Source organism: Muntiacus reevesi, chromosome 4, assembly GCF_963930625.1.
Source record: "Muntiacus reevesi chromosome 4, mMunRee1.1, whole genome shotgun sequence".
NCBI classification, from domain to species: Eukaryota; Metazoa; Chordata; class Mammalia; order Artiodactyla; family Cervidae; genus Muntiacus; species Muntiacus reevesi.
The window spans coordinates 117,152,845-117,176,287 of record NC_089252.1 but is presented as its reverse complement, the minus strand read 5'-3'; the positions used below and the strand labels follow the sequence as shown (position 1 = coordinate 117,176,287).

General features: G+C 60.8%; 1 protein-coding gene across 2 annotated transcripts in view; it reads left to right on the top strand.

Annotated features, from left to right (window-relative positions):
• The window catches only part of EEFSEC (eukaryotic elongation factor, selenocysteine-tRNA specific), a 109,008-nt gene that overhangs the window by 36,658 nt on the left and 48,907 nt on the right, over window positions 1-23,443 (top strand). For both annotated transcript variants that reach the window (XM_065934035.1, XM_065934036.1), the window contains exons 2-4: window positions 10,974-11,181; window positions 18,489-18,585; window positions 19,364-19,528. In XM_065934035.1, coding sequence (XP_065790107.1) covers window positions 10,974-11,181; window positions 18,489-18,585; window positions 19,364-19,528 — 470 coding nt within the window. The remainder of the gene's footprint in view (window positions 1-10,973; window positions 11,182-18,488; window positions 18,586-19,363; window positions 19,529-23,443) is intronic.

The window sequence follows — 23,443 nt, the reverse complement described above, 5'->3', positions numbered from 1 at the left end:
TGGCTGCGCGGAGCCCTGGGGACGCTGGTGGGGTCCGTCTCCCCACCCCGGCCTGTGCCAGGGTGTCGTGCGGCCCCGTCACTCCCGGCTTGAGTCTGAGAGGCTCAGCGCCTGGGTGCGAGCGGCGGCAGAGTGGGCTCTGACTCGCGGGTGTAGGGGCCAGGGGCCAGCCCGTGTGCCGTGATCACAGAGGGGAGGTTGGTGCTCCTTGAAGAAGAGGCGCCCAGGGGTCCTGTGCTGCTCACCGCCGCCAGGAGTCCCTGAGGAGGGCACGGGGCCCTTGCGCCGGCGAGGTGGACGGCCTGCCCCCACGAGGACCCGCGTGTCCGTCCCGGGCGGCCGTGTGTACTGCACTCCGCGGGGAGGGGAACAGCCGTCCCGCGTTGTTGTGGCAGAGCGGGGTCTGGTCCCCGAACCAGCAGTCCACACCTCCAGTCCCTCCGAGGGGTCTGCCCCGTCCCCAGGGTCCGGGGGACATGGGACGCATCCCTGCAGCCCTGCCACGTCCTCGCAGGACCGCCCCCCCTCCAGCCACTGAATCCCCTCGTCGCAGGCTTTGCGTCTTGCTCTGATGTCCCCCACTGCATTGACCTTGTGGGTCTGAGTGTCTCCCCACTGCACTGGGAGCGCCTTGTGAGCAGGGGTGGGCCCCGCTGGGGCCGCATACAGAGCGCAGAGGCTCAACGTGGCTGGGGGCAGCTTGGGAGGGAGGCGCAGGGGGCGGCCGCCGCTCGATCCCTCTGACTCCGTCCAGAAAAACGTCTGCTTGTGTCTTGAACTCATTTTCATTGCTTGCTTCAGTGGCCTCACTTGGCAGCTGAGGCCATATGCTAATTCCACCCTTTTCATGAAGGAATTCTGCTGATTTTACTGGCTTTTTATGGTAGATTTCCCCCCCTTTCCTTCTTTTTTTCTCCTGCTTCCCCAGTAAACAGATTCCTGAGACCACGCTCTCAGGCTCTGCGACCTTGTCGCCCGGGGCAGCCTGGCCGGCCTCCCCCTCCCGCCCCTGCGCTCGTGCTGCCTTCCTTGCCTCGGGGCTCGCCGTGGCTGGGCCCCGTCTCTGGAAGGGCCTGCCTGTGTCTGAGGCCACAGCACCGAGCACCGCCGCTCAGAACGCCCAGAGCGCGGTCCTGCTGTCCCGGGACCCTTCCCTGGGGGAGGGGGACGGCCTGGGCTGCTTGCTCCCACACCCGGAGTCTCAGCGCGTCTCCCACGTGGCCCCACGAGGCTCCTCCCCGTCACTGGGGTCTCGGGGGTCTTCTCCCAAGGAACGCAGCCGCTGCAGGCCCGGGCCCTGGTGCTCACTGTGTGCCTTCCTGCCCAGGATGCGGCCGCCCGCACCCTCCTCCTCGCCATTTTGGCACATGGGCCTCTCTGGCGGGCCGGGGGCATCAGGCCCCAGGCCAGGGAAGAGTCTGCCCGCGGCTCAGGGCAGGCTGCCCAGGGCCCTCACCGCCCCCGGTTTTCTGCGTTCCCTGCAGAGGGGCTTGCTGACCGCCGGCTCTGAGTGGCGGGGGGCTGCGGGGGCACCGAGGCTCACAGGACGCGGCTGTGCTGGGCATCGTGGGAGCCCGGGGAGGGCCGCCTCGTCCAGACGGGGTGGTGGCGTCTGAGCTGCAACCCCCACGCGCAGTGCAGGGGGAGGGCCGAGGCGGGAGGGGCGCCGGGCGAGCGCGGGTGCCCGGGTCCCGGGATGCAGGGCTGGCGGCTGGGCTGGGCTCGTGGGGGAGGCTGGGGGGCCAGCCCCAGCACCCTGCCCTCTGGCCCTCGGGGGGCCCTCACCGCCCCACACTCTCGCCTTCTTGGGGGGCCCCGTGCTCTGGACCCAGGGCTGTGGGCTGGGTGCCCGCCCCCGCCCCTGCTCCCACCCCCGCCCCCGCTCCCGCTCTCCGCCCTGGCTGGGACGCGGCCATTCTGGGCCTCCGCCTGCAGGACGCGGGCTGGATAGGGCACCCAGCCCCTCTGGACGCCAGCGGCGAGGACGGCATCTATCCTCAGGGACATTCCACCCGGGGCCACCGAGGTTTCCGCCTTGCTCTGCTGGGAGAACCGTCGTCTCGAGTCCCCCTTGGGCTGCTCTTGTCCCAGGGCGCTGAGCCTGTGGGAGAACCTTGCCTGACGCTGGGGGGACATCCGCCAGAGAGCAGCCGGCCGAGAGGCTGCGGGGGGGGGGCCTTGGGCTGGGGGGGCCTGGGTAACCCCAGATGAGGCCTGCAATGCCCACCCCAGGGCCCCACGAGACTTCGGATCTCAGCTGAGGTTTCTCTGGCGACAGGCCCACGGCCTCAAGCCCCGCTCTACCCCCTGGGGAGCCCACCTGGAGACTGTGGGGGCCCTGCCCAGCTCCTCCGGGAGGAACCCCCCCACTGGCACCTGCCCTTCTCCCGAGTCCTGGGGCAGGAGGGCCCAGGCTCAGCAGGATTCACCGGCCAAAGAAGTGGGCGTTTGCTCCACGTCCTCCAGCCCCCTCCGGAGACCCTCCGCTGGGAGCTGCAGGCCGACTTTGGCCAGTAAACATGTTTTGTTTGGGCCATGCAGTTTAAACATGTTTTCGGAATTGGTTGTCAACATTTAAAAGTTGGCACAGTTTGCACAGTGGTCCAGATTTTTGGCTTCTTTTGAAAAATCGGAAGATCTGGCAACTCCAGGCCCACATTCCTCTCTGGCCACGTGGGCTGGAGCCGGGGGGGGGGGGTGCATCCCCCAGAGTGACCGTGGCATCCTCTCGCTCCAGGTCGAGGCCCCTACCAGCCCTGCAGGCCTTCGAATTTGCCCACGGCCCCCACCTCGGGACAGGCGTTCGTCCAGGGCTAGGGTCGGCGAGGCCAGGACCTCGGGTTCAGCGCCTGCTGTGCCAGGCCCGGGGCTCTGAGGTCTGCACGCGGCCCCGAGGTGACGGCGAGCCCGTGGGAGAGCGAGGCTCCGTGAGCAGGCCTCCCCAGGCGGCAGGGGTGGCGCTGAGGGCCAGCCCGCATGCCCCCACGTGCGGGGACCTTTGTCTGCAGGCCTTGCCCTCACTCCCGTCCGCAGGGAGGGAAGGCACAGCCTGAAACCCGGGGATGTTTCTGCTTTGGGCTCACAGGCTGCGTCTTCAGGAGAAACTGTCCCCGGTGCCCCTGAGGAGGAGGAGGCTGAGTGGCCCTGGGCCAGGCGGGGCCAGCTCCACCCTGGGCCCTCCGCCTGGGTGCCCCTGCCCCCCCTGCATGAGCCCCCACCACGCACTGAGCCCCCGGCTTCCCTTGCGAAAACGGGCTGTCAGTGCGCCTGACCAGCCGCGTGCAGACCCGTGGCCCGTGCAGCCGCGCTGCGGTGATGAGGCTTTCAGGCTCGTCCCCATGATGGGCGCTGGATTTGCAGAATTTTAGTGAAAATCATAGACTTAAACGTAGCGTTTCCCCAGGCACGTGGGAGTGCAAGCAGGACCCAGGCTGGGGGCCCCACGAGGCGCATACCGCACGAGGCTCTCACAGCTGCCAGCGGCCTGCTCCCCACCATGGGGATGGAGACCCCGGCCCTCTGCTTGGCCGGTGAGCGGAGCGGAGGTGCAGACTCGCCACCTGGGGCCTGGCCACGACCCCATCCCCGGATCCCAGCGGACCCTGCGCATCCAGGGTCCAGGCGGGGAAGGCTAGGAGTTGTCTGTCCTGGGGATCCTTTCGCTGCTGGCTGCTCAGCAGGTCCTGCGGGGAGCCGGCCTGGCTTACCCTGAACTCTGGTGCCCGCGGACCACGTGGCCCAGCCTGCTGGCTGCGGCCGTCCGGCCCCGAGGTCCCGGTGGGGAGGGCGCTGCCGGCTCACGTTCCCACGTCCACCCCCGGCGTCTGTCCACACAGAGCTCTCCCGTCCATATTTGGCGATTTGTCTCTCTCCCCCGCCTCTCCGAGGTGTCTGCCAAAATCCTGTATAATTCGTGTCATCTCCCGAGCTGTTACAGTATATGAGGGCAGGGGATAATTTAGTTATTTTTTAAAAAAGAGTCTTAGCAAAAGTCAAAAAGGAGGGGGGAGTTTTCATACTCACTGCATGAAATAGACAATATTTCCTGAAACAGGAGATATGAACCTCAAAGAATTTAAAATAAAACATCCATTTTATTATTTTTTTTAAAGAAGGAAAAACGAGGGGAAAAAAAAGTAGAATAGTCAGTCTTTTTATCCTAAGTACAGATGAAATTGATTAAACCTTAAAGACTGGCCTCCGCACACCCGGTTTATTAATTGAAGAATTTCCTCTTACCCAGAATGGGAAGTTCACATTAAACCGAGCTGGCCCCTGAGTGGCAGTGACACTTGAGAGCCAAGCGTGCTCCACAATCCTATTTTCTCTTCAGTGCAAGAGGAAATCCTAAAATGGTTACGGGGGGCGGGGAGGGGGAGCAGAAACCCCACATTTTAAGGAAGCCTTCTTTCATTTCCTTGTAAAGCATGAAATCAAATTATAGCTCATGGCACACAATTATTTTATTTCTACATTTCAAATTCCATTTTCTGCTCCTTCTCGCTGCTCTTAAACAGGAGTCGTGCTGTTGTGCAAAGTCAGCTAAAAAGATTACCCCAGGTAGACGACGACACAGTAGCTTAGGGAAGCGAGCACGGCCAGGACTGCTGGCTCGTGGTGGGCCCGGAGCCCAGCGTGCCTCCGTCCCCTCCATCCCCACGTCCCCCCTGTCCCCCACGTCCCCCCGTCCCCCCGTCACCCCTGTCCCCCGCGTCCCCCCGTCCCCCCGTCACCCCTGTCCCCCGCGTCCCCCACGTCCCCCCGTCCCCTCTGTCCCCTCGCGTCCCCCCGTCACCCCTGTCCCCCACGTCCCCCCGCATCCCCCCCGTCCCCCCGTGTCCCCACGTCGCCCCCAGTCCCCCCCGTCCCCCACCTCCCCCGCGTCCCCCCGTCCCCCGCATCCCCCCGTCCCCCCGTCACCCCTGTCCCCCGCGTCCCCCACGTCCCCCCGTCCCCTCTGTCCCCTCGCGTCCCCCCGTCACCCCTGTCCCCCACGTCCCCCCGCATCCCCCCCGTCCCCCCGTCCCCCGCGTCCCCACGTCGCCCCCAGTCCCCCCCGTCCCCCACCTCCCCCGCGTCCCCCCCGTCCCCCGCATCCCCCTGTCCCCCCGTCACCCCTGTCCCCCGCGTCCCCCACGTCCCCCCGTCCCCTCTGTCCCCTCGCGTCCCCCCCGTCCCCCCTGTCCCCCACGTCCCCCCGCATCCCCCCGTCCCCCACGTTGCCCCCACTCCCCCCCGTCCCCCGCGTCCCCCGCATCCCCCCGTCCCCCGCGTCCCCCGCGTCACCCCTGTCCCCCACGTCCCCCCGCATCCCCCCCGTCCCCCCGTCCCCTCTGTCCCTTGCGTCCCCTCCATCCCCCACGTCCCCCCCGTCCCCCCAGTCCCCCCCGTCCCCCACGTCCCCCGCATCCCCTCTGTCCCTTGCGTCCCCTCCATCCCCCACGTCCCCTCCATCCCCCGCGTCCCCCGCGTCCCCTCCGTCCCCTCCGTCCCCTCCATCTGGGAAGGCATGCCGGCCGACCCGCTGCAGCCCTCTGCACCGAGGAAACGGAGACCGCTGGCTATTGCTGTGCTGCCCTCCAAGGAGGGCGCCGCAAGCCATGTGTTGCTCTGTCCCAGACGTCCAGGGTGGCTGGGGAGACGGAGGCGGGTAGCTGTGAGCCTGGCACCCGCTTAACACCCCTGCCCGGAGAGGCTGAAGGTCACGACGCCTTTCCCGACTGTCACCCAGCCCTTGTTCTGTTGCAGGGAGAGAGGCAGCTGTGTCCTTCACGCACTCTTGCCGACCCCCTCGTGCGCAGCGGGCCTGGGACTCAGAGCGTCGCCTCGAGTTTTGCTTTGTCGTTTATCTTCCCTTTTAGCTGTTTTTCCTTGTGGCGGCTCTGGGTCTTTGTCAGCGTGCTCAGGCTTTCTCTAGCTGCGGCGAGCAGGGGCCGCTCTCTAGCTGTGAAGCGCAGGCTCCAGGCACACGGGCTTCAGTACTTGGGCGTCTGCGCTTAGTTGCTCTGCTGCACATGGGATCTTCCCGGAAAGAAAGAAAGTGGAGTTGCTCAGCTGCATCCGACTCTGCGACCCATGGACCGTACCCCACCAGGCTCCATCCATGGGATTCTCCAGGCAAGAATACTGGAGTGGGTTGCCATTTCCTTTTCCAGGGGATCGTCCCGACCCAGGGATCGAACCCTGGTCTCCCACATTGCAGGCAGACGCTTTACCCTCTGAGCCACCAGGGGTGCCCCAGACCAGAGATCAAACATGTATCCTTTGCATTGGAGGGCAGACTCTTAACCGCTGGACTACCAGGGAAGTCCAGGTAAATTCTACTTACAGGAAGTTTAATGCATTTACTGTCATCTAAAGTGAAACCGAAGTTGCTCAGTCATGTCCAACTCTTTGCGACCCCATGGACTGTAGCCTACATCCCTGAGATTCTCCAGGCAAGAATGCTGGAGTGGGTTGCCATTTCCTTCTCCAGGGGATCTTCCCAACCCAGGGATTGAACCCTGGTCTCCCGCATTGTGGGCAGATGCTTTACCCTCTGAGCCACCGGGGAAGAACCAGGGAAGTCATGTAACGTTGTGTTTAGTATGAGTGCATTTGAGTTCCAAAAAAAAAGACTCACTTTTAAACACACTTAAGTCCCCAGGACTAGCAGCAGTGTCCGTGGGCGGGGAACCGGTAACTGGGATGCCCTCCCTGACGCAGGGTCGCCTGCTTTCCAGACCTCCAGCCCCAGGTCCTCCCTCCAACCCCATCTTTATCAGCCCCGCCTCTCAAGAAGTTCTCTTAAAGGTCTACCCTTAAAGACTCTTATAGAGGCTTTCATGCTTCCACTTAAGATCCCGTCAGCCACACGGCCTGTCCTTCTGAACGGGGACCCAGCCCAGTCCAGCTGCCTCCTCCACAGTCCTCCCCTGCCTGGACCCCAGAATCAGGGCAGCCCCATGGCATTTCTCCCCCACCTCCACTGGACCCCAGAATCGGGCCGGCCCCACGGCATCTCTCCTGCCCCCGCTGTGAGTCCGGCTCCTCTGCCCAGCCCCTCCCTCCCGCCGTGCGGCTCACAGACCAGGGCCTGCGTTTTCCTCTGTGTTCACAGCCTTCAGCACAGGCTGGAGCTGGGTCAGGGCTTAATCAGTCTGTGGGCCTGAGCAGGCAGACGGCAGCCTCCCCAGCCTCCCCTCGGTTGACCAGGAATGTGGTCCCGAGGCTGAGCGTCCGCTCCCTGCTGGCGTGCAGAGCGGCCTGAGTGCCTTGCCGTGGCAGGGGGCTGGGAGGGGAGGCTCGAGTTGTCCACCCGCCTGCCCCCCCACCTCTGGTGCCTCCTGGGATCCTCGGGATGGGAGAGGGAACTGTCAGGCCCGGAAGGGCTGGTGCAGACGGGACCTGGACGCTCGGCTTTGTCCGCGGCCTCCCTCCGGCGCCGCACACCACCTCCGCAGTAGGCGCTTGGCACGGCCGACACCAGGGCCTTCTGAGGGATCCCAAGGTCACAGCGGCTCGAGGGGCCCCGCTGGAAGCCGGGTCAGAGCCAGGAGCCACCCGCGCCCAGCACCAGCCCCCGATCACTGTTTCTTCACCACACTTTGATCCGGGGACAGGAAGTGACATAACTGGCCTGTCTTGTCTTTCTCTAAATCCCCAGTATTTCCACAGAATGAATCAGGCAGTGTCTTTTCCGATTCCCATGAACCCAGGGTAGGAAATCACTCTGAGGCTGCAGGGCCAGAAGGAGCGAGTGGGTGGGAAACACAAGTCGCAAACTCGCTGCTCACAAGTGCCCCTCTATATTTCTGTCTATCAGCGCTTTCCATCTGCTTGTGAGGACTGCAGAGTCCTTTAAAGGTTTGCAGAGCAATTAGAACACGGCTGAAGTTTCTCAGTACTTTTAAAAATTACAATTTCCAATTCCATAGATTATATATCTTAATCGTTTCCGAAATAAAAGTAAAGAAAATCCTACAAAGATCAGCATTTAACACGTTATCTGTGAGATGAAATTTTCCTTCTGGGACTAAAAGGGGGGAAAATGTGTTTGGGGAGAAAAAAAGTTTTCAACGGGAGAAACTGAATATAAAATGTTAACCATTTTAGCAAAACCAGATCATTAACCCAAGTTTGAGTTTTAATAAAAAGCTATGGGCACCCTAAATAAGAAGTAATATTGAATTTAAAACAAAGGAAAAACTTTAACTGGTGACGTTAAATATTCAAGAAGTGGGGTAGGTGCCTACAACCCAGCGTAGAGCTGCAGTGGACCCCGGCGTCCTGCATCGTCGGGAGCGTTTCCCAGCACAGCGAGCGCCTCTGTGCGCGGGGACCGTCGGCTGGAGTCTCTGGACGGCAGCGAGGCTGCAGGAGGTGCCTCGTGAGGGGCCGTGGGAAGCGCCTCGGGCGCCAGAACCCTAGGACGTGTGCTGCTGGGGTGGTCCTTCCACGTGGGCGGGGGAGAGGAGCTGCGGCCGCGTGGGACGGTTCCGGGCAGCGTCCGGGAGGCCCTCCACGGCGCCGTTGGCAAGTGCCAGCCCGTGGCCTGGAGCACTGCGTGCCCCAGTGGGCAGGAGATTCGGACTGTGTGAACCTGGCCTGCAAAGGGGCTACCTCTGTGCGCGCGCGCACACACACACATCCGGCCCAGCGAGTGGCCACAGCTGTCCGACCAGCTCCCGTCAGTGATGCGCCGACCCTGCGTGCCGCCAGGCCCGCAGGAGCCCCGGAGCGGCTGCCGGCCCCAGGGACAGGCCCCGGGCTGGGAGCGGGCCTGTGCGGGCCGGCTATGGATGGCGGCCCGGGGAAGGACGCAACTCAGCCCGCACGGACTGCCCACACTCAGCCCAAGATGGGTCGGGTAGAATCTTTGGGAGTCGGTGGTGGTGGCCACCCCAGGCCTGCCTCTGATGCGGCCAAGGAGCCGTACTGCCGGGCCCACGGCTTCCGTTCGCCCCGCCCTGGAGTCTGTGCTAGCGGCCCAGGGCCTGACCGCACGTGCGCCTGTGAGTCCTGCCTGCTGCGCGCCAGCCCTGGCCCTCGGCTTGGCCCCGCGAGGAGACCCTGTCTCACAGCTGGGAGGCGGAGGCCCGGGCCCAGGACACCAAGCCGCAGAGCCAGGGCTCGAGCCTGCAGCGTCTGCGCCCACATGCCCGCTCCTCCATCGCCAGCTGCCTGCTGGCCGGGCCTGCGTTCCTGGGTCTCTGGGCCCCTGCAGCGTCTGCGCCCACACGCCCGTTCCTCCATCGCCAGCTGCCTGCTGGCCGGGCCTGCATTCCTGAGTCTCTGGGCCCCTGCAGCGTCCCGAGGAGCAGGTGGGCCAGGCTCCTCCGAGGAAGCCAAAACGACGGGGAGAGGACAGGGCGCGGCGGCAAGCTGCCAGCGTCCTCGGGACGACCTGGGCCGAGCACCGTCCCTGGGGGCGCGGGGCCGCTCACTTACCACCCCCTGAAGAGCCTAGGAGGATGATAGGGCCTTGTCAGCAGAGGAGGAACAGGAGGAACAACAAAGCCAGCCATGTCGGAGACAAGAAAAAAATAAACAGCCGAGGACAAGACAGCAGACAAAGAGAGGTGCTGGACCCCTGCCAAGAGGAGGACGAGCCAGGAGCCAGTGAATGCCGGAGGCCCGCGACACGGCCCCGCAGGGCTGGGTCCCGGCTGCAGGGCCCCCCGAGTGCGCCTCTCCTCCTGAGTCTCGCTGTCGGGATCTGCAGAGGAGAGAGGGTTACCGTGACTCGGGGGCAACGGGTCACCGTCCTGAGAACACTCACGTTAGGTCTCCACCTTGCATGTTAGGCCAGAATAAACTCCAAATGGGTCAGTTTGAAGCAGAGACTTGTAAGTAGTCACGGCTACTTACAAGTGTCTAAGTCACTGCTTAGACACGTTTGGCCGCATCGAGTCTCGGTTGCCCTTGAGGTCTTGGCGGATCTTCCGTTGCGGCGTGCGGCCCTCCAGTTCTGGCGCTCAGACTCAGTGGCTCTGCAGCATGTGGGATCTTAGTCCCCCGACTCGGGGCCGAACCCATGTTGGCTGCATTGCAGGGTGCATTCTTAACCGCTGGGCTGCCAGCGAAGTCTCTGAAACATAGACATTTAAAGCTGTAAAAGGACTGGAAGAAAACACGTGAGAAAATACATATAATCTTAAAAGTAAAAAATAGCTAGGTGACACACAAAGCCCAGAAACAAAAGGGAAAAGAGGAAAGACTGACCATTTCCGCATAAACAGGAAACATTTCTGCATGGGAAGGAAAGATTCGTAAACGCCAAAGGTGACTAAGGAGACCTGCAGTGCGCCTTCCCCGCCCAGGATAGCATCTTAGCGCCTCTTTAAATCCGACCCGAAGGGGAAACAGTATCCATCCGCGTCCCGCCCCGCAGGTGGCAGCGGGCAGGGAGGCCAGGCCAGCCCCAGGCAGCGCCCCCTGCAGGCGGAGGCAGAGGTACTAAGCATCCTAGGGAAACAGGGCTGGAAAGAAGGCTGGGACGGTGTGGGAGGCAGGGCGGCTGCCAGGACTCGGAGAGGCTGGGCAGGAGCCGGGGCAGAGACCCCACAGGGCGGCGGGGGTCCGCGGCCCAGCATGGAGGCTGATGGCTGGGGGCCGTCAGACAGCAGGCAGGGCAGAGCCACGACAGGCAAGCCGCGCGGGTGAGAGGTGGAGGCCCTCTGCGCCAGCGTCAGGAAGAAGCAGCTTGAGACTGCATGGAGGTTCTGGTTTCCCCCAGTGGGCTGACAGACTAACACTGACCACAGCGAAAGGGCGGCCTGGGAGCGAGTCCTCCAGCCGCCAGGACGCCGTGCGCACAGGCTCCCGGAGCCCCCAGCGAGCCTGCCGTGCTGCCCGTTTAGAGATGGGGAAATCCAGTTATAGAACCAGGAGCGGCCAGCGTTCCCAGCCAGGTGACCTCCCACCCAGCACTAGGGGCTGCGGTCGCCACACACACCCCTGCTCGCCTCTGACCTGGTCCTCTCTTCCCCCAGGGGCCCAGATCATCGACCTGATGATGCTGGTCATCGACGTGACCAAGGGGATGCAGACCCAGTCGGCTGAGTGCCTCGTGATTGGGCAGATCGCCTGCCAGAAGCTGGTCGTGGTGCTGAACAAGACTGACCTCCTGCCCGAAGGGAAGAGACAGGCCGCGATCGACAGGATGACGAGGAAGATGCAGAAGACCCTGGAGAACACCAAGTGGGTTTGCCGACGGGGTAGATGCCGCGGTGCTTCTGCCGGAAGACGAGGAGCTGGGAGGGGCGGCTTCCTGACGTGAGCGGCGGGTGGCTCCGTCGGCGTCTCGTTCAGGGACCCAGGCCACCTGCATCTTGCTGGCCCGCCACTCTGGGTGTGTCCTGGGGGAGCGGTCAGAGCCAGGCACCGGCCCACGAGGGTCCAGGGATCACATGGCCTGAAAGGGCCCCAAGCCGCCCCCAACCGAGGCCCTGTGGGTGACGCCTCAGTCCTGCCTGCTCACTGCCTGCTCAGCCGAGACCTGGTTATCAGAACGGGGGTGGGTTGGGATGATGCCTGGACGTGACTGTCACAGAGGCTTACGGAGTTGGAGGGACAGACGGACAGGTGGATGGAGGGGTGATGGACAAAGGCTGGATCACAGGGCCCTCTGGAGTATTTCATGCCGAGGGGTTTACGATTCTGTCCTGTGGGAAGTGGGGAGTCGTTGAATTTTGTGCAGGGGCGTGACCGGGAGAGGCAGGCTGTGGTCCGGAGGGTCCCGGAGACAGGGGCAAGCCCCGGGAGAGGGCGGCCGGGCGCCTCGTCCTGCGCCGGCTGCTGGTCTTCGGGGTTCGGGGGGCAGAAAGCCCCCTGGGTGCTCGGCGGCCATGGAGGCAAAAGCAGAAGACGCCCACGGAGCACGGGTGTCCGCGCACCTGCTGCGTCCTTGGGCCCCCCTCGCGGCCAGCGCCCTCTGATCAGGATGGACCCGCGGCCCTCGACTCCTTCGAGCCCCGGCCCCTGCTCCTCCCCGCTGGGGGGCGCGCACCGTGGAGGTGGTTTTGTCTCCCCGTCACAAAGATGGATATGCTTTCCCCTCTATGATGCTTTTTTCAGCTCTAACACCTGCAGCTCTCGCTCAGAATTCTCCAGTTGGTTAAATTAAAGCTTCAGCCCTGAGAATGGGCCAAATGTGTCATAAAAGATTTCCCAGCGCTGCCTTTTGTTAGCAAAATTCATCAATCCGATAAAATCGACACATTTAGATAAGTGTTGCATAAGAATTCAGACTTTGTTATTCCCAGCGGAAGTGGATGTGAGACTGTAAAAAGGAAGATAAAAAGTTATATCTTCTTCCTAGTGAGTTATTTGATCTCCCTGCCGTTTTATTTACTTGTCAGAAAGGGGCGACCAGGTCCTGGGGGCTCCTGCACGGCGTCCGCGTCGTTTTCTGTAAATGAGACCTTCTGGGAAGTGCTTAGGATGCTACTAAGGGTCAGTTAATACCCACCGTTTAGATCAGGTAAATTTAAGGAAAAGTCTCACGTACACCTTTAAATTACCCTTCCTATTTTAATTTATTGGGTGAAGGTCAGGCACAGCCTTTATCGCGCATGCAGAGGAGACTGGCCTCTGCAGGGCCGCTGACGCTCAGCTCTCCTCACGCAGCGCCTGGGGGTGGAGACGCTCGAGTGTGCCCACCCGAGTGTGCCCGCCGGGGCAGCCGTCTCGTGGGAAGAGCTGAGCTGCTGCCTCCCCGCAGCTGAGCGCTCCCTTCAGTCCTCGTCAGTGGCCGTAGGGCTTCCCTGGAGGCTCAGCTGGTAAAGAATCCGCCTGCGGTGCGGCAGACCTGCGTTCGATCCCTGGGTTGGGAAGATCTCCTGGAGAAGGGAAAGGCCACCCACTCCAGTGTTCTGGCCTGGAGAATGCCATGGACTGTATAGTCTAAGGGGTCGCAAAGAGTCGGACACGACTGAGCGACTTTCACTTTCACTTTTCCTTTCCTTAGGGTCCCTTGTCAGGTAAATCCTTTGTAACAGCTTTTTCAAGCGTGAAGCAACTTTCTGTCTAGAAATGAGAAATCTGGACAGCCAACCTATGTATGTATCAAAACCTAGAAAGTGGTAAAAACATGGTGCTTTATTTTTCCTATCCAAAGAGTAACTGAAAGAAACTTTGGAAAATAGAGGAAAGTTGTTAAAAGAAAGTGAAGCCCCCAAAAGGTTTGTCAGAGCAGCAGCTGCTGATGTGGTTTATCCCGTTCCTGTCTTCTAATCGCGCCGCATCGCCCCACCCTCTATTCTAACCGCATCGCCCCACCCTGTATTCTAACCGTGCACCGCATCGCCCCACCCTCTCTTCTAACCGCGCACCGCATCGCCCCACCCTCTCTTCTAACCGCGCACCGCATCGCCCCACCGTCTCTTCTAACTGCGCACCGCATCGCCCCACCCTCTCTTCCACGTTCTGAAAGTGTAGTAAGACATACATAGCACGATGTTTATGCTTTTATCCATCTGTAAACGCACTGCTGAGGCGCTGAGCGCCTTCGCAGAGCTGTGCGCCCGTCACCGCTGCCTGCAGCCCTTGTTCGTGGTCCCCATGACCGGTCACTGCTCCCCGCGGCCCCCCCGGGCCCTGCTGGCCTCGGCTCTGCCTCTGTCTCTGGGAGTCTGAGTGCCCTGGGGCCTCACGGGAGTGGAATCAGGCCGCACGTGGCCTTCTGTCTGCCCTGCTTCGCCGAGCGCGGCTCCAGGTCCGTCCGTGCTGGGCGTGTGTCAGACTCGCAGTCCTTCTACTGGGCTTCGGCCATATTTTGCCTGTCCGTTCATCTCCTGATGGACACGGGCTATTTCCTCTTGGCTGTGGGCAGTGACGCTGCTAGGATCGCCGGGAGTAAAGCTCCCTTGCGGTCCCTGTTCCTGTCCCCCTGGGTGTGAACCTGGGAGTGGGCCGGGCTCATGTGTTGACTCGTTCTCTCGGGGATTTTCTGGGGGACCCTGCGCTGTTTCCCACGTGGTGCTCAAGGGTCCCAGGCTCTCTACGTCCTTTCTTCGCAGCCCTCCTAGGAGGTGTGAAGCGGAGCCTCGCTGTGGGCTTCATTTGCCTTTCCCTGGTGACTGCTGTGGAGACTCCTATGAGCGTGTTGGCTGTTGTCTGTCTTCTTTGGAGAAGTGGCCATCAGATCCTTGGCCCAGTTTTTAATCAGGTGGTTTGTTCTTGAGCTGAAGGAGTTCTTTACATATTCTGAAGGCTAAGCCCACGTCAGACTTGTAAATGTTTTCTTTTGTTCTGAAGGCTGTCTCTAACTTGCTCGATAGTATTCCTTGATGCACAAAAGTTTTTAATTTTGATGAAATTCAATTTCTTTCTTTCTTTTGCTTTTTTGCCTGTGCTTCTGGTGTCATATCCATGAAATTGTTGCCACAGTCAATGTCACGAAGATTTTCCCCAATTTTCTTTTGCCTGAGAATTTTATTGTGTTAGTTCTCAAGTGTAGGCCTTCCCTCCGTCGCTGGTTATCTTTTGCCTGTGGTCTGCTTTAGAGGCGCACCTCCATTCCTTTGCAGAAGTCCCGTGCTCCCAGCACCGTCTGTTTCCCTTTTGTCCTTTTACGTGTGGGCTGCAGAGGCCCCTGTCTGTCCTCGCCGGCGCTGCTCTGCCTCGTCCCTGCCCCTTTGTGGCAAGCTTGCGTTAGGAAGCTAAGCCCCCCCAACTTTCTGCTTCTTTTTCAAGATTGTTTTGACTTTGGGGTCTCCTTGCAATTCCCATCTGAATTTGAGGATCTCCTTTTCTATTTCAGTACAGAATGGTGGTTGGAATTGTAATAGGGACTGAATTGAATCTGCAGATGGTTTTAGGTAGAATGGACAGCTTAACAGGAGTAAGTCTTCCAGTTCATTGACATGAAAGATCTTTGTTTAGATCTTTACAAGTGTCTTGTATCCAAGTTTTGTTGGTTTTGGTATACAACCCTTTCATGTCCTTGGTTAGCTTTATTCCTAAGTATTTCATTCTTTTAGATGCTATTATAAACAGAATTGCTGTCTTAATTTCCATTTCAGATTGTTCTGGCTAGTATATAGAAACACAAGTGATTTTTCTGTGTTGACCTTGTACCGTGCAGCTTTGCTGAATTCAGTTCTCCCCCTTTAAGCATATAGCTGTGGTCCTGAGGTATTTACCTTCGTGACTTGGGCTTCTGTTACTTAACATTTTATAGAGCAGTTCTTCATGTGACCATGACTCTGTTGCTGACGCTTGGGAATGGCTTAAGTTTTCTTTCTTGTAAATAATCCTTGATGAACATCTTTGACCAGCATTCAGCTGTGTCCGTCCTCTGAGTTTTCTCTCTTGAGAGAGTCCCGGGTCAAAGGGCAGGAGCCCTTCCGGACCTTTTGTGAGTCTGGGTGCTCTGACGTTTCTCACAGGTGGACGCTAGCGTCTAATTTAAAAATAGATTTGAAAACTTTAAGATAGAATGTTGTTTCACTCTTGCTATAATAATATGTGATTCTTTAATTACTGGTAAGGCTGAAAATTTTTTCTCATGTATCTAAATTGTTGTATTTTTGCATATTTAACTTGTGCTTGTATGTTTTGTCTGTTTGCCTCTTGCAGTTTTAATGCTTGCTTTTTGATTTTCAGGAGTGTTTGACATCAATAAGGATGTCATTAATTAACCCTTTGCCTGTCACATTTCCTATAAGTTAAGTCTTTAGCACTTGTTGTCTTTCTGTTTTTTTTTAACATGCAGAAGTTTCTGATTTTTATGTAGTCAAGCTCTTTGATTATTTTTCTTTGTGATTTCTTTATCTCTGAAGGCATTTAAATTTACTCTTGCATAAGTATTTATCAGTGTTAACAGAAATAAAAACAGACGGTAACAGTGTACCCGTATCTTCCCAACGCATCAAATCGCAGTGCGTTTCCCGCGGGCCCCTGCCCGTCTCCCCCACACTCACGTGACCTGATGTGGCTGTTATCGCTCACCGGCGCTGCTGTGTTCTAGGCTGTTCTCTTCGTTTCTCCACTGAGGCTGTCACCTGAGAGCATGCTGGGGACTCTTTCTCCCAGACCCACTCTGGTTCCCTCCTGTTTCTGTCCTAACCAAGCTGTCTGCTCACAGCGCCCCTCCCCTGGGCCTGGCGGCCCCCACGTGGTACGTGCTGCGCCTGCTCACAGCCGGCGTGGTCTCCGGCCCTGGCGTCCTCTCCCGGCCTTCGTGTTTCTTCCTCTGTGGAGCGCGAGCTGCTGGGTCTGGCCTCGGCGTGTTTGCCGTCAGGGAGCCTTGGCTGTGGGGCCCGGACGTCCAGGGGCTGCGTCACGAGCTCTCGCGTGTGGAGCACCTACTGCGCGCTCAGCCCTGGGCTGGGGCCTCCCTCGCAGCCACTCTTCAGCTACCCCCGGCTTTGTGTCTGGCTTGACTTGTGAGCAAAGTAAGGAATCATAAGTATCGCTTGTATTTTTTAATACCATTGCTTTGCCTGTTGCTATTCCAAACCTAAAGCTCAGATTCCCTTTGTGTACACCTTTTACGTGCATCACACACACACACACACACACACACACACCTGTGTGTGTGGTTTTAGCTGATCTGAGGTGGGTCTTGTGTGCTGACGAAGGTCAGCCTGCGTGCAGTCAGCAGGTCTGGGCCCCGCTCACACCGTGAGGAGCCGCAGCAGTGGTGGTGGGGGTGCCTGGTAAGAGGAGGCACCCTCTCCCCGCTCCCGTGCTGCTGGGAGGAGGGGCAGTGCTCCGGGCTCTTCCTGCCGTGTCTGATCAGCACCCCTGGGCCCCTAGAGCCCAGACAGCAGCCTAGGTCTGAACTGGGCAGGGGCCACCTGTCCCCCAGGAGCCAGCAGCCAGGATGCACGGCGTGCTCAGCAGACCAGCAGGCCAGGTCCTCGGGAGCCTGGGGCAAGGCCAGACACAAGCCCAACACGCCGTTGCATTCTGTTACAGTGCACGGCCCAAAAGGGTTGGGATAAACAATAATTGAATTTCCGAAAGCTTTATGGTTAATCGCTGGAATTCTCAGCGCCTGCCTTCCCCACCTCTGCGGCCCTGGGCCCGGGACTGGTGGAGCATGGGCCAAGGTGTGTGCATGGGACGGTCTCCGTGGCCTGCGCCCCACTTCGGGCTGAGAGCTGGGCCTGCTCCCTGCTTCGGGCTGAGAGCCGGCTTCCCAAGGAGCCGCCAAATAGGAGAAATGACGCCGTTTCCCAGGGAGGGGCTCCGAGGGCGCAGACACGCCGCCGCTCGCAGTGGCCGCTGGGCTGCTGCTTTCCACTGTGACCGAGACTCAGGGGCTCGAGTCTCCTGCAGGGGCGAGGAGGGCGCATGGAACAAGGCAGTTACAGCGCTGCAGCGGTCCCCTCGCCCAGGGGCTCGCGCTGAGATCGGCCGTTTCTCCTGACTGAGCCTTCTGCAGACAGCTGTAGGCCTCTGTTGATCTGCAGGGTTCTGAGAAGGCTGGTTTTGATCATGTTTCCAGCGCTTTTATGAAGAGCCTCTCTGAGTGTCTTTGCTCCACATTTCACTGGTTTTCAGTTTGTTGAGTCTTTGACATACACCTCATGAATGTAGCCCAAATCAAGGCATATACACCAGCATGTGTATCTCAGTGTTATTTGTAACAGTGAAGAATCTGAAATGTTCTGGATGAGTCCCATTCGTGGGGACAGCGTGTGCATTCCGGGCCCCACGGTGGTGCAGCTGTTGAGGGCGGAGGTGGCCTGGGTCGTGAGCCTGAGCTCTGGAGGCGGCAGCTGCAGCCTGGCCCTGCCGCTGACGGCGGACTTCGGAGCAGACTGACTCGCCTTCTGAGCCATTCCTTCGCGTCTGTAAGACGGTGACACTTCCGTCCTCGTTTCAGGGGTTTCAATGAGAGTGTCCTTGTCGTATTCTTGGCTTAGTCAAATGAGTCGTGATTATTGTTGTTATTTTTCAACAGAAAAGTCTTTCTAACATAATGGCAAATAAGCTAGAAGGACATGAGCGTGTGTGACTGGCGTAACCAAACTCTGAACACAGTGGTTCCCTGGCAGTGCGCTGGGAGGCCGAGGCTGGAAGAAGCGCAGCCCCGTGGTGGGACTGCAATCTGGGTGTTTTCTCTTCTCTGCGTTTGTGGGTTTTGTCTGTTTTCCAGTGGAAAAGCTCAGCGTCTACTCAGTGGGAGTCTTTGCTTAAAGGGGCAGGGCTCGGGAGGCCGGAGGCTGTGGGGCGGCCTGCAGGCGCCTGGCGCATCCTGAGTCCCTGCAGAGGCTGGGCGGGGCCCAGGGGTCTTCCCTGGGGGTCTTTCCTCAGGGACAGGGCCTGGGCCTCACTCTGCCTCCTCAGGAGGGCTCAGCGAGGAGGTTAGACCCAGGGCCCCCCGCTAGCGTTTGTGGCTCAGCACGGGCCTCCACACGGGGTCTGCCGGGGGGAGCGTGACGGTCGCCCCGCAGTCCCTCTGGCCGGGTGGGCACAGAGGCCTCCGTCACACTCCGTCCTCCAGGCGGCCCCAGACGCGCTCCGTGACCTCGGCGGGCCTATCTCTCTTCCAGGTTCCGGGGCGCACCTGTCATACCTGTCGCGGCCAAGCCTGGGGGACCGGACGCCCCTGAAACGGAAGCCCCGCAGGGCATCCAGGAGCTCATCGAGGTACGTCAGCTGCATCCACGCGGGGCTGCACCTCCCTGCCCTTCCTCACGGGGTTAAACCTGCGGCACACCTCCCCACCCCCAGGGCCGGGACGGCGACCCGTCAGGGCGTTTCCGGCGGGGAGGTTGGTCGTCAGGTTCCCAGAGCCTCACTGAGCTCTGCTCATATGTGATCGTGAACATTCGTGGTCACGTGATCATTACCGAACCTCGGGAGGCTTCAGTAGTGACCCGCATTCTGGCAGGAAGGAGCCTGGGGCTCAGAGGGGTTAAGTGACTGGCCCAGGCTCACACAGTGAGCAGGAGGTGGAGCTGCGGTGCAGACCTAGGTCAGCCAGCGGGGATGGCTCCTGGGTCTGCAGACCTGGGTCAGACGTGACCACGTGCGCGGCCTCCGTTTCTGTGATTGTACAGGGCCGACTTTACGGGCTTAGCAAACCCGTTTCTGGGTGAAGCTTTACTGAGTTTTTCGTCAGCTCCAGGTCGAACTGGTCTGGGACGCTGAGGCGGTGGTTTCTGCTGGGGGACGTCTGTATGTCCCTGTCAGAAGCCTCAGGGCTGGGCCTGCTCACATACTCTGATCTTTTTCCAGAAGAGTCGTTACCACAAGACCAGGACTCTAGACCATTCGGTACCAGACAGTTCTTGACAGTGTCCTCTCTAATGAAGTCAGAAAGGAGCAAAGTAGAGAGTCAGGAGGTCTCCAGGAGGGCGGGAGGTCTCCACCCTCCCCGCCAGCTCCCCACCTGCCGGGGTGTGGCACAAGCCTGTCTTTCCAGCTCCTGACGTCCCAGATCTCCATCCCAACGAGGGACCCCTCGGGGCCGTTCCTCATGTCCGTGGACCACTGCTTCTCCATCAAAGGCCAGGGCACCGTGATGACGGGAACCATCCTCTCGGGCTCCGTCAGCCTCGGCGACAGCGTGGAGATCCCGGCCCTCAAGGTCAGTCTGGCCTCGCTCCCCCTTCCCCTGGGCCCCTCTCCAGCAGGCAGGGAGGGGGCCGGTCCCGAGCGCCCCCCGCTGCCGGGCCAGCGCTGCCCCATCTTCCCTCCATCTGTCCTGCCCGTGTCCTGGATCCAGGGCTCTCCTCAGCGTTCGGAGCAGCACCCGGCGGCCGGAGCCTCGCTGGCAGGTGTTCTCGGTGAAGGAGGCCCCCGGGGGGCGTCTGGGCCCAGGAGTGCGGGCCCTGAGTGAGGCGCCAGGCAGGGCCCCTCCGCTTTCTGCAAGCCCCTGAGTCAGGGCGGCAAGGGTGTGTGGGCGCTCATTCCCGAGTCCCTCGTGCTCACTGCGGGGATTTCACATTAAACGCCATCAGGACCGTGGCTGCCCCGGGCAGGACAGTCCAGGGACACCCAGATGACGGCACGTTCCTGGTATCATCGCAAGCGCCGCGTCCTCCGTGGAGGCCTGAGAGAAGGGTGGCGGCAGGGGGTCCTCACCACCCCTGCTCCTGGTCCCTTCCGGCCTGGTGTCCAGTGGCCGTGATCCCTCCCCTGAGGGGGAAACACTGATAGACTGACTGTCCTCTCGTCCGTGGGGAATACAGGGTGGGGAACGCAGGCCAGTGGGAACCTGGGAGACCGCCAGGCGTTCCGGGCCCAGGGAAGGTCCCTAGTCCTCAGAGGAAGCAAGGGTAGGGCAGTAGCGTGTCCCAGGACGCATCTCGGCTGGGTCCAAGGCCAGGGATGCAGCCCACAGGGCTTCCATGGGCCCGGAGGGTCATCTGCAGGGCAGGCCTGGGCGCCCACTGGGATTTGTTTTGCTGGGTTTCAGACTTGCCCGGGACCATGACCTCTGAGCTCCTTCCACGTTCTCCATGTGAGAGCTGATAATTTGTCCAGTTTCACGACCCACACAGGGCGGTGTCTTGCCCGGAACAGAGCACCCCGGACCACTCAGGCCTGAGATGGGGGCTTAGCTGGCAAGACGTGAGCTGGTGATGTTGAGAGGAGAGTTTGGGGCCCGTTAGCGTTAAGTCTGTAACGGGGTAAAGACCTGGATACTGGGAGGGCTGAGGGCATTTTGCACACGAGCTGGAGTGGTGTTCGGGGGACCGGAGGGTGGGCGGTCGTGTGTGGCTTGTGCCTCCAGGACCTCCAGGAGAGAGAGCTGAGGCTCTCAGCCCGGGCAGGGAGGGCTCTCCATGCGATGACAAGCACTGGGTGATGTGGGGACCCTCAGGGGAGGGGGCGTGTGACGCTGGGGGCTGAGGCTGGGGCACTGCAGCCCGAGCCCAGGGGCGCGCCTTGTCACCCGGCCGCCCGCAGCCAGGAGGGGTGGGGGGTGTCCCATCGGAGGCCCCGGGGCCTCAGCCCGGCCGACACCTGGCCCTTGGCCGCGTGCCTCCAGAGGCACAGGAGGACGCGCTCCCACTGTCTCTACGGTCGAGCCCGGGATGACCCGCCGTGGCCCCAGGAGTGAGTGGGGATTTCAGACGACAAACCTGAAGTCAGGAAGCTCTTCCCGCCCGCTGGGGCCTCAGGCCGGCCCTTCCGTGGCATCGTAGACGGCTCACCCTCTGAGCTGCTGGCAGGTGACCAGGCCTCGGGGCTCTGCGGGTGGGTCAGCGCTCACTGACAGCCAGCCCCACTCTCCCGCCCCTCCGCATGACCCCATCTGTCCCGGAGGAAGGCCTTGACCGAGGAGCCAGTAGTTGAAGCCGTTTGGCCAGCGCCAAAGGCCGGCTCTGGGCACTGTGCCCGCCACCCTGGGAGCCCCCGCTCAGCATCACATGCCCGGGGTGCTGGGGCCCTGCAGGGCCGGCTCCTAACTGGACGGCTCTGCCTCGAGGCCACGACATCCCCGTCAGACTCCCCTAATCGCCTTGGATGCTTCTGACTGCCTGAACTCCCCGGGCGGCACGGCCCGGCCCCTCCAGATAAACAGCCCCGTCGCCTCCCGGCCGCCTGCAGCCCGCCAGACCCCGGCCCGGCCCCGCCGCCATGTCCGCCCCCAGCTGGGGCCCGTTGGCTGAGGGGGAATGAAGAAGAACCAAGACCCCGGGGCTTAAACCGCAGCCCCCGCGCCCCCTGGCCTCCTGGGACCTCCCTACGCTGGGCTGGGGCCGTCCAGTGAGGCGCGGCCTCGGGGTGCTCAGCAGGCGACGTGTCCACTGGCGACCGCTGTCAGGGCTGTGTCACGGGACCCGTCGGAGGTGCAGACCGTGAGGAAGTGAAGGGGGGCCCGGGCCGGGCCACAGGCAGCGGCCTCCGCCCTCTGCCACACCGGCCGCCACAGCCCAGACCCCGAGGGCCGCCGTCCACGACCGGGAGGGTGGCGGAGAGTGCCCTGCGCCGGGAGGCCGCCTTGCCGTTCAGCACTGCCGTCGCACGGATCCGTGCGGGTCCACGCGCAGAGCATGTGGGTCCTCTCCTGGTTGTGCGGGGACAGGACGTCTAGTGGGCCCCTGAAGTGGGGTGCACGTCAGAGCCCGAGGGTCCGCTGAGAGCCACGTCACTGTGTCGAGGAACGGACGTCACCGGGGGTGTGGACACCTGTTTAGTGATGAGGCTTTTAGAGGCAGTTCGGGTCTTGATAGCGTACTCCTCCAGATGGAGCCTGCATGCAGGTGGACTCACCTCACTCAGACCCCACAGAGGAGACACTGTCTGAAACAGGACCCAGCGGCGTCTCCCCTCCCCGTGCCTCCGCTGGGCAGCCGATCCCCGGGGTGAGGCGAGACCGGGACTCCGGGAGGACTCGGTCCTCGCATCCCAACCTCCGCCGCCCCTGCCTCTGGCCGGGCCTCACCTGCACCCTCCCCGCCCGCAGGGGTCTCTCCTGGAAGCTCCTGGCGGTGCCCTGGGTGGCCACACGCCCCCACGTTTGTCTCTTCTGTGGGTCCCACCGCGAGGACCTCCTCCAGGGCAGAGACCGCGTCCGCCCAGCTCCATGCTCTCAGCAGCCGACCCAGAGCCCAGCCCAGAGCAGGCTCCAGAAACTGTTTAGTGAACACAGCAGTAGGAGAAAACCAGAGAGCAAATAAGCAGCTTGTTTCTTAGGAGGCTTTTGATGCAGTTGACGACCTCAGAGGGCTGTGCAGACGCTGCTTCCCGGGCCTGGGGGCAGGACTGGAGCAGGCAGCGGCCTCTCTGGTGCAGGGCCGCGTCCCGGCGCCCTCCAGCCAGGAGGCCCGGCGCCGACAGTAAGCCAGGCACCCAGGGCTGCGGCCCTGGCCGAGCCCTCTGCCTTGGTGCTCGCCTCCTCCTCAGCTGTATCCTGGTACGGAAGGCTCGTCTGGGAGGGAGCGGTAGAGGCCGGCCAGGCCCCTCGCCCAGCCCCTGACCCGGGCCGGCCTTGCAGGGACATCCAGCCCCCCTGGGCCACGGTCCCTCCTGCCCACCGTCCTCTCAGCTGCTGCCGTGACCCTCTTGGTTTTATTTTCCTCATTAAAGGAAAGTTGAGTGTTTCCTGAGTGTGTGTAGAGCCAGTGTACCACTTAACGCTGAATATTTATCATTCTTTCTTTTAAAAAATAAAACAATAATAAAAACACCATAAACCTCACTTAAATTGTGCACAGGCTTCAACTTGTAATAATCCCAGGGAAATGGCAAGTGAGATGTCTCCCTAAAGTAAAGGCACTTGCCTGCTTTTGTTTGAAGTTTTGCTCAAATGCTTTATTATATAACCTGTTCTTGTTTAAAAAAAAAATGCTGGCCATTATGTTTTTTTTTCAAAAGTACTTAAATGCTTCTGGGCAGCGGTAAATGAGAGTCAAGCCGGCCTTGGGGGACTGAGCAGCCACAGTCACGTCTTTGCTTGCTGTTAGTGACCCTTGTGTGTGAGGACACACGTGGGGGTGTGTAGGTTAGGACATGTCCAGTGGGTGATCGCATCTGCCTGCCCGCGCGCCGT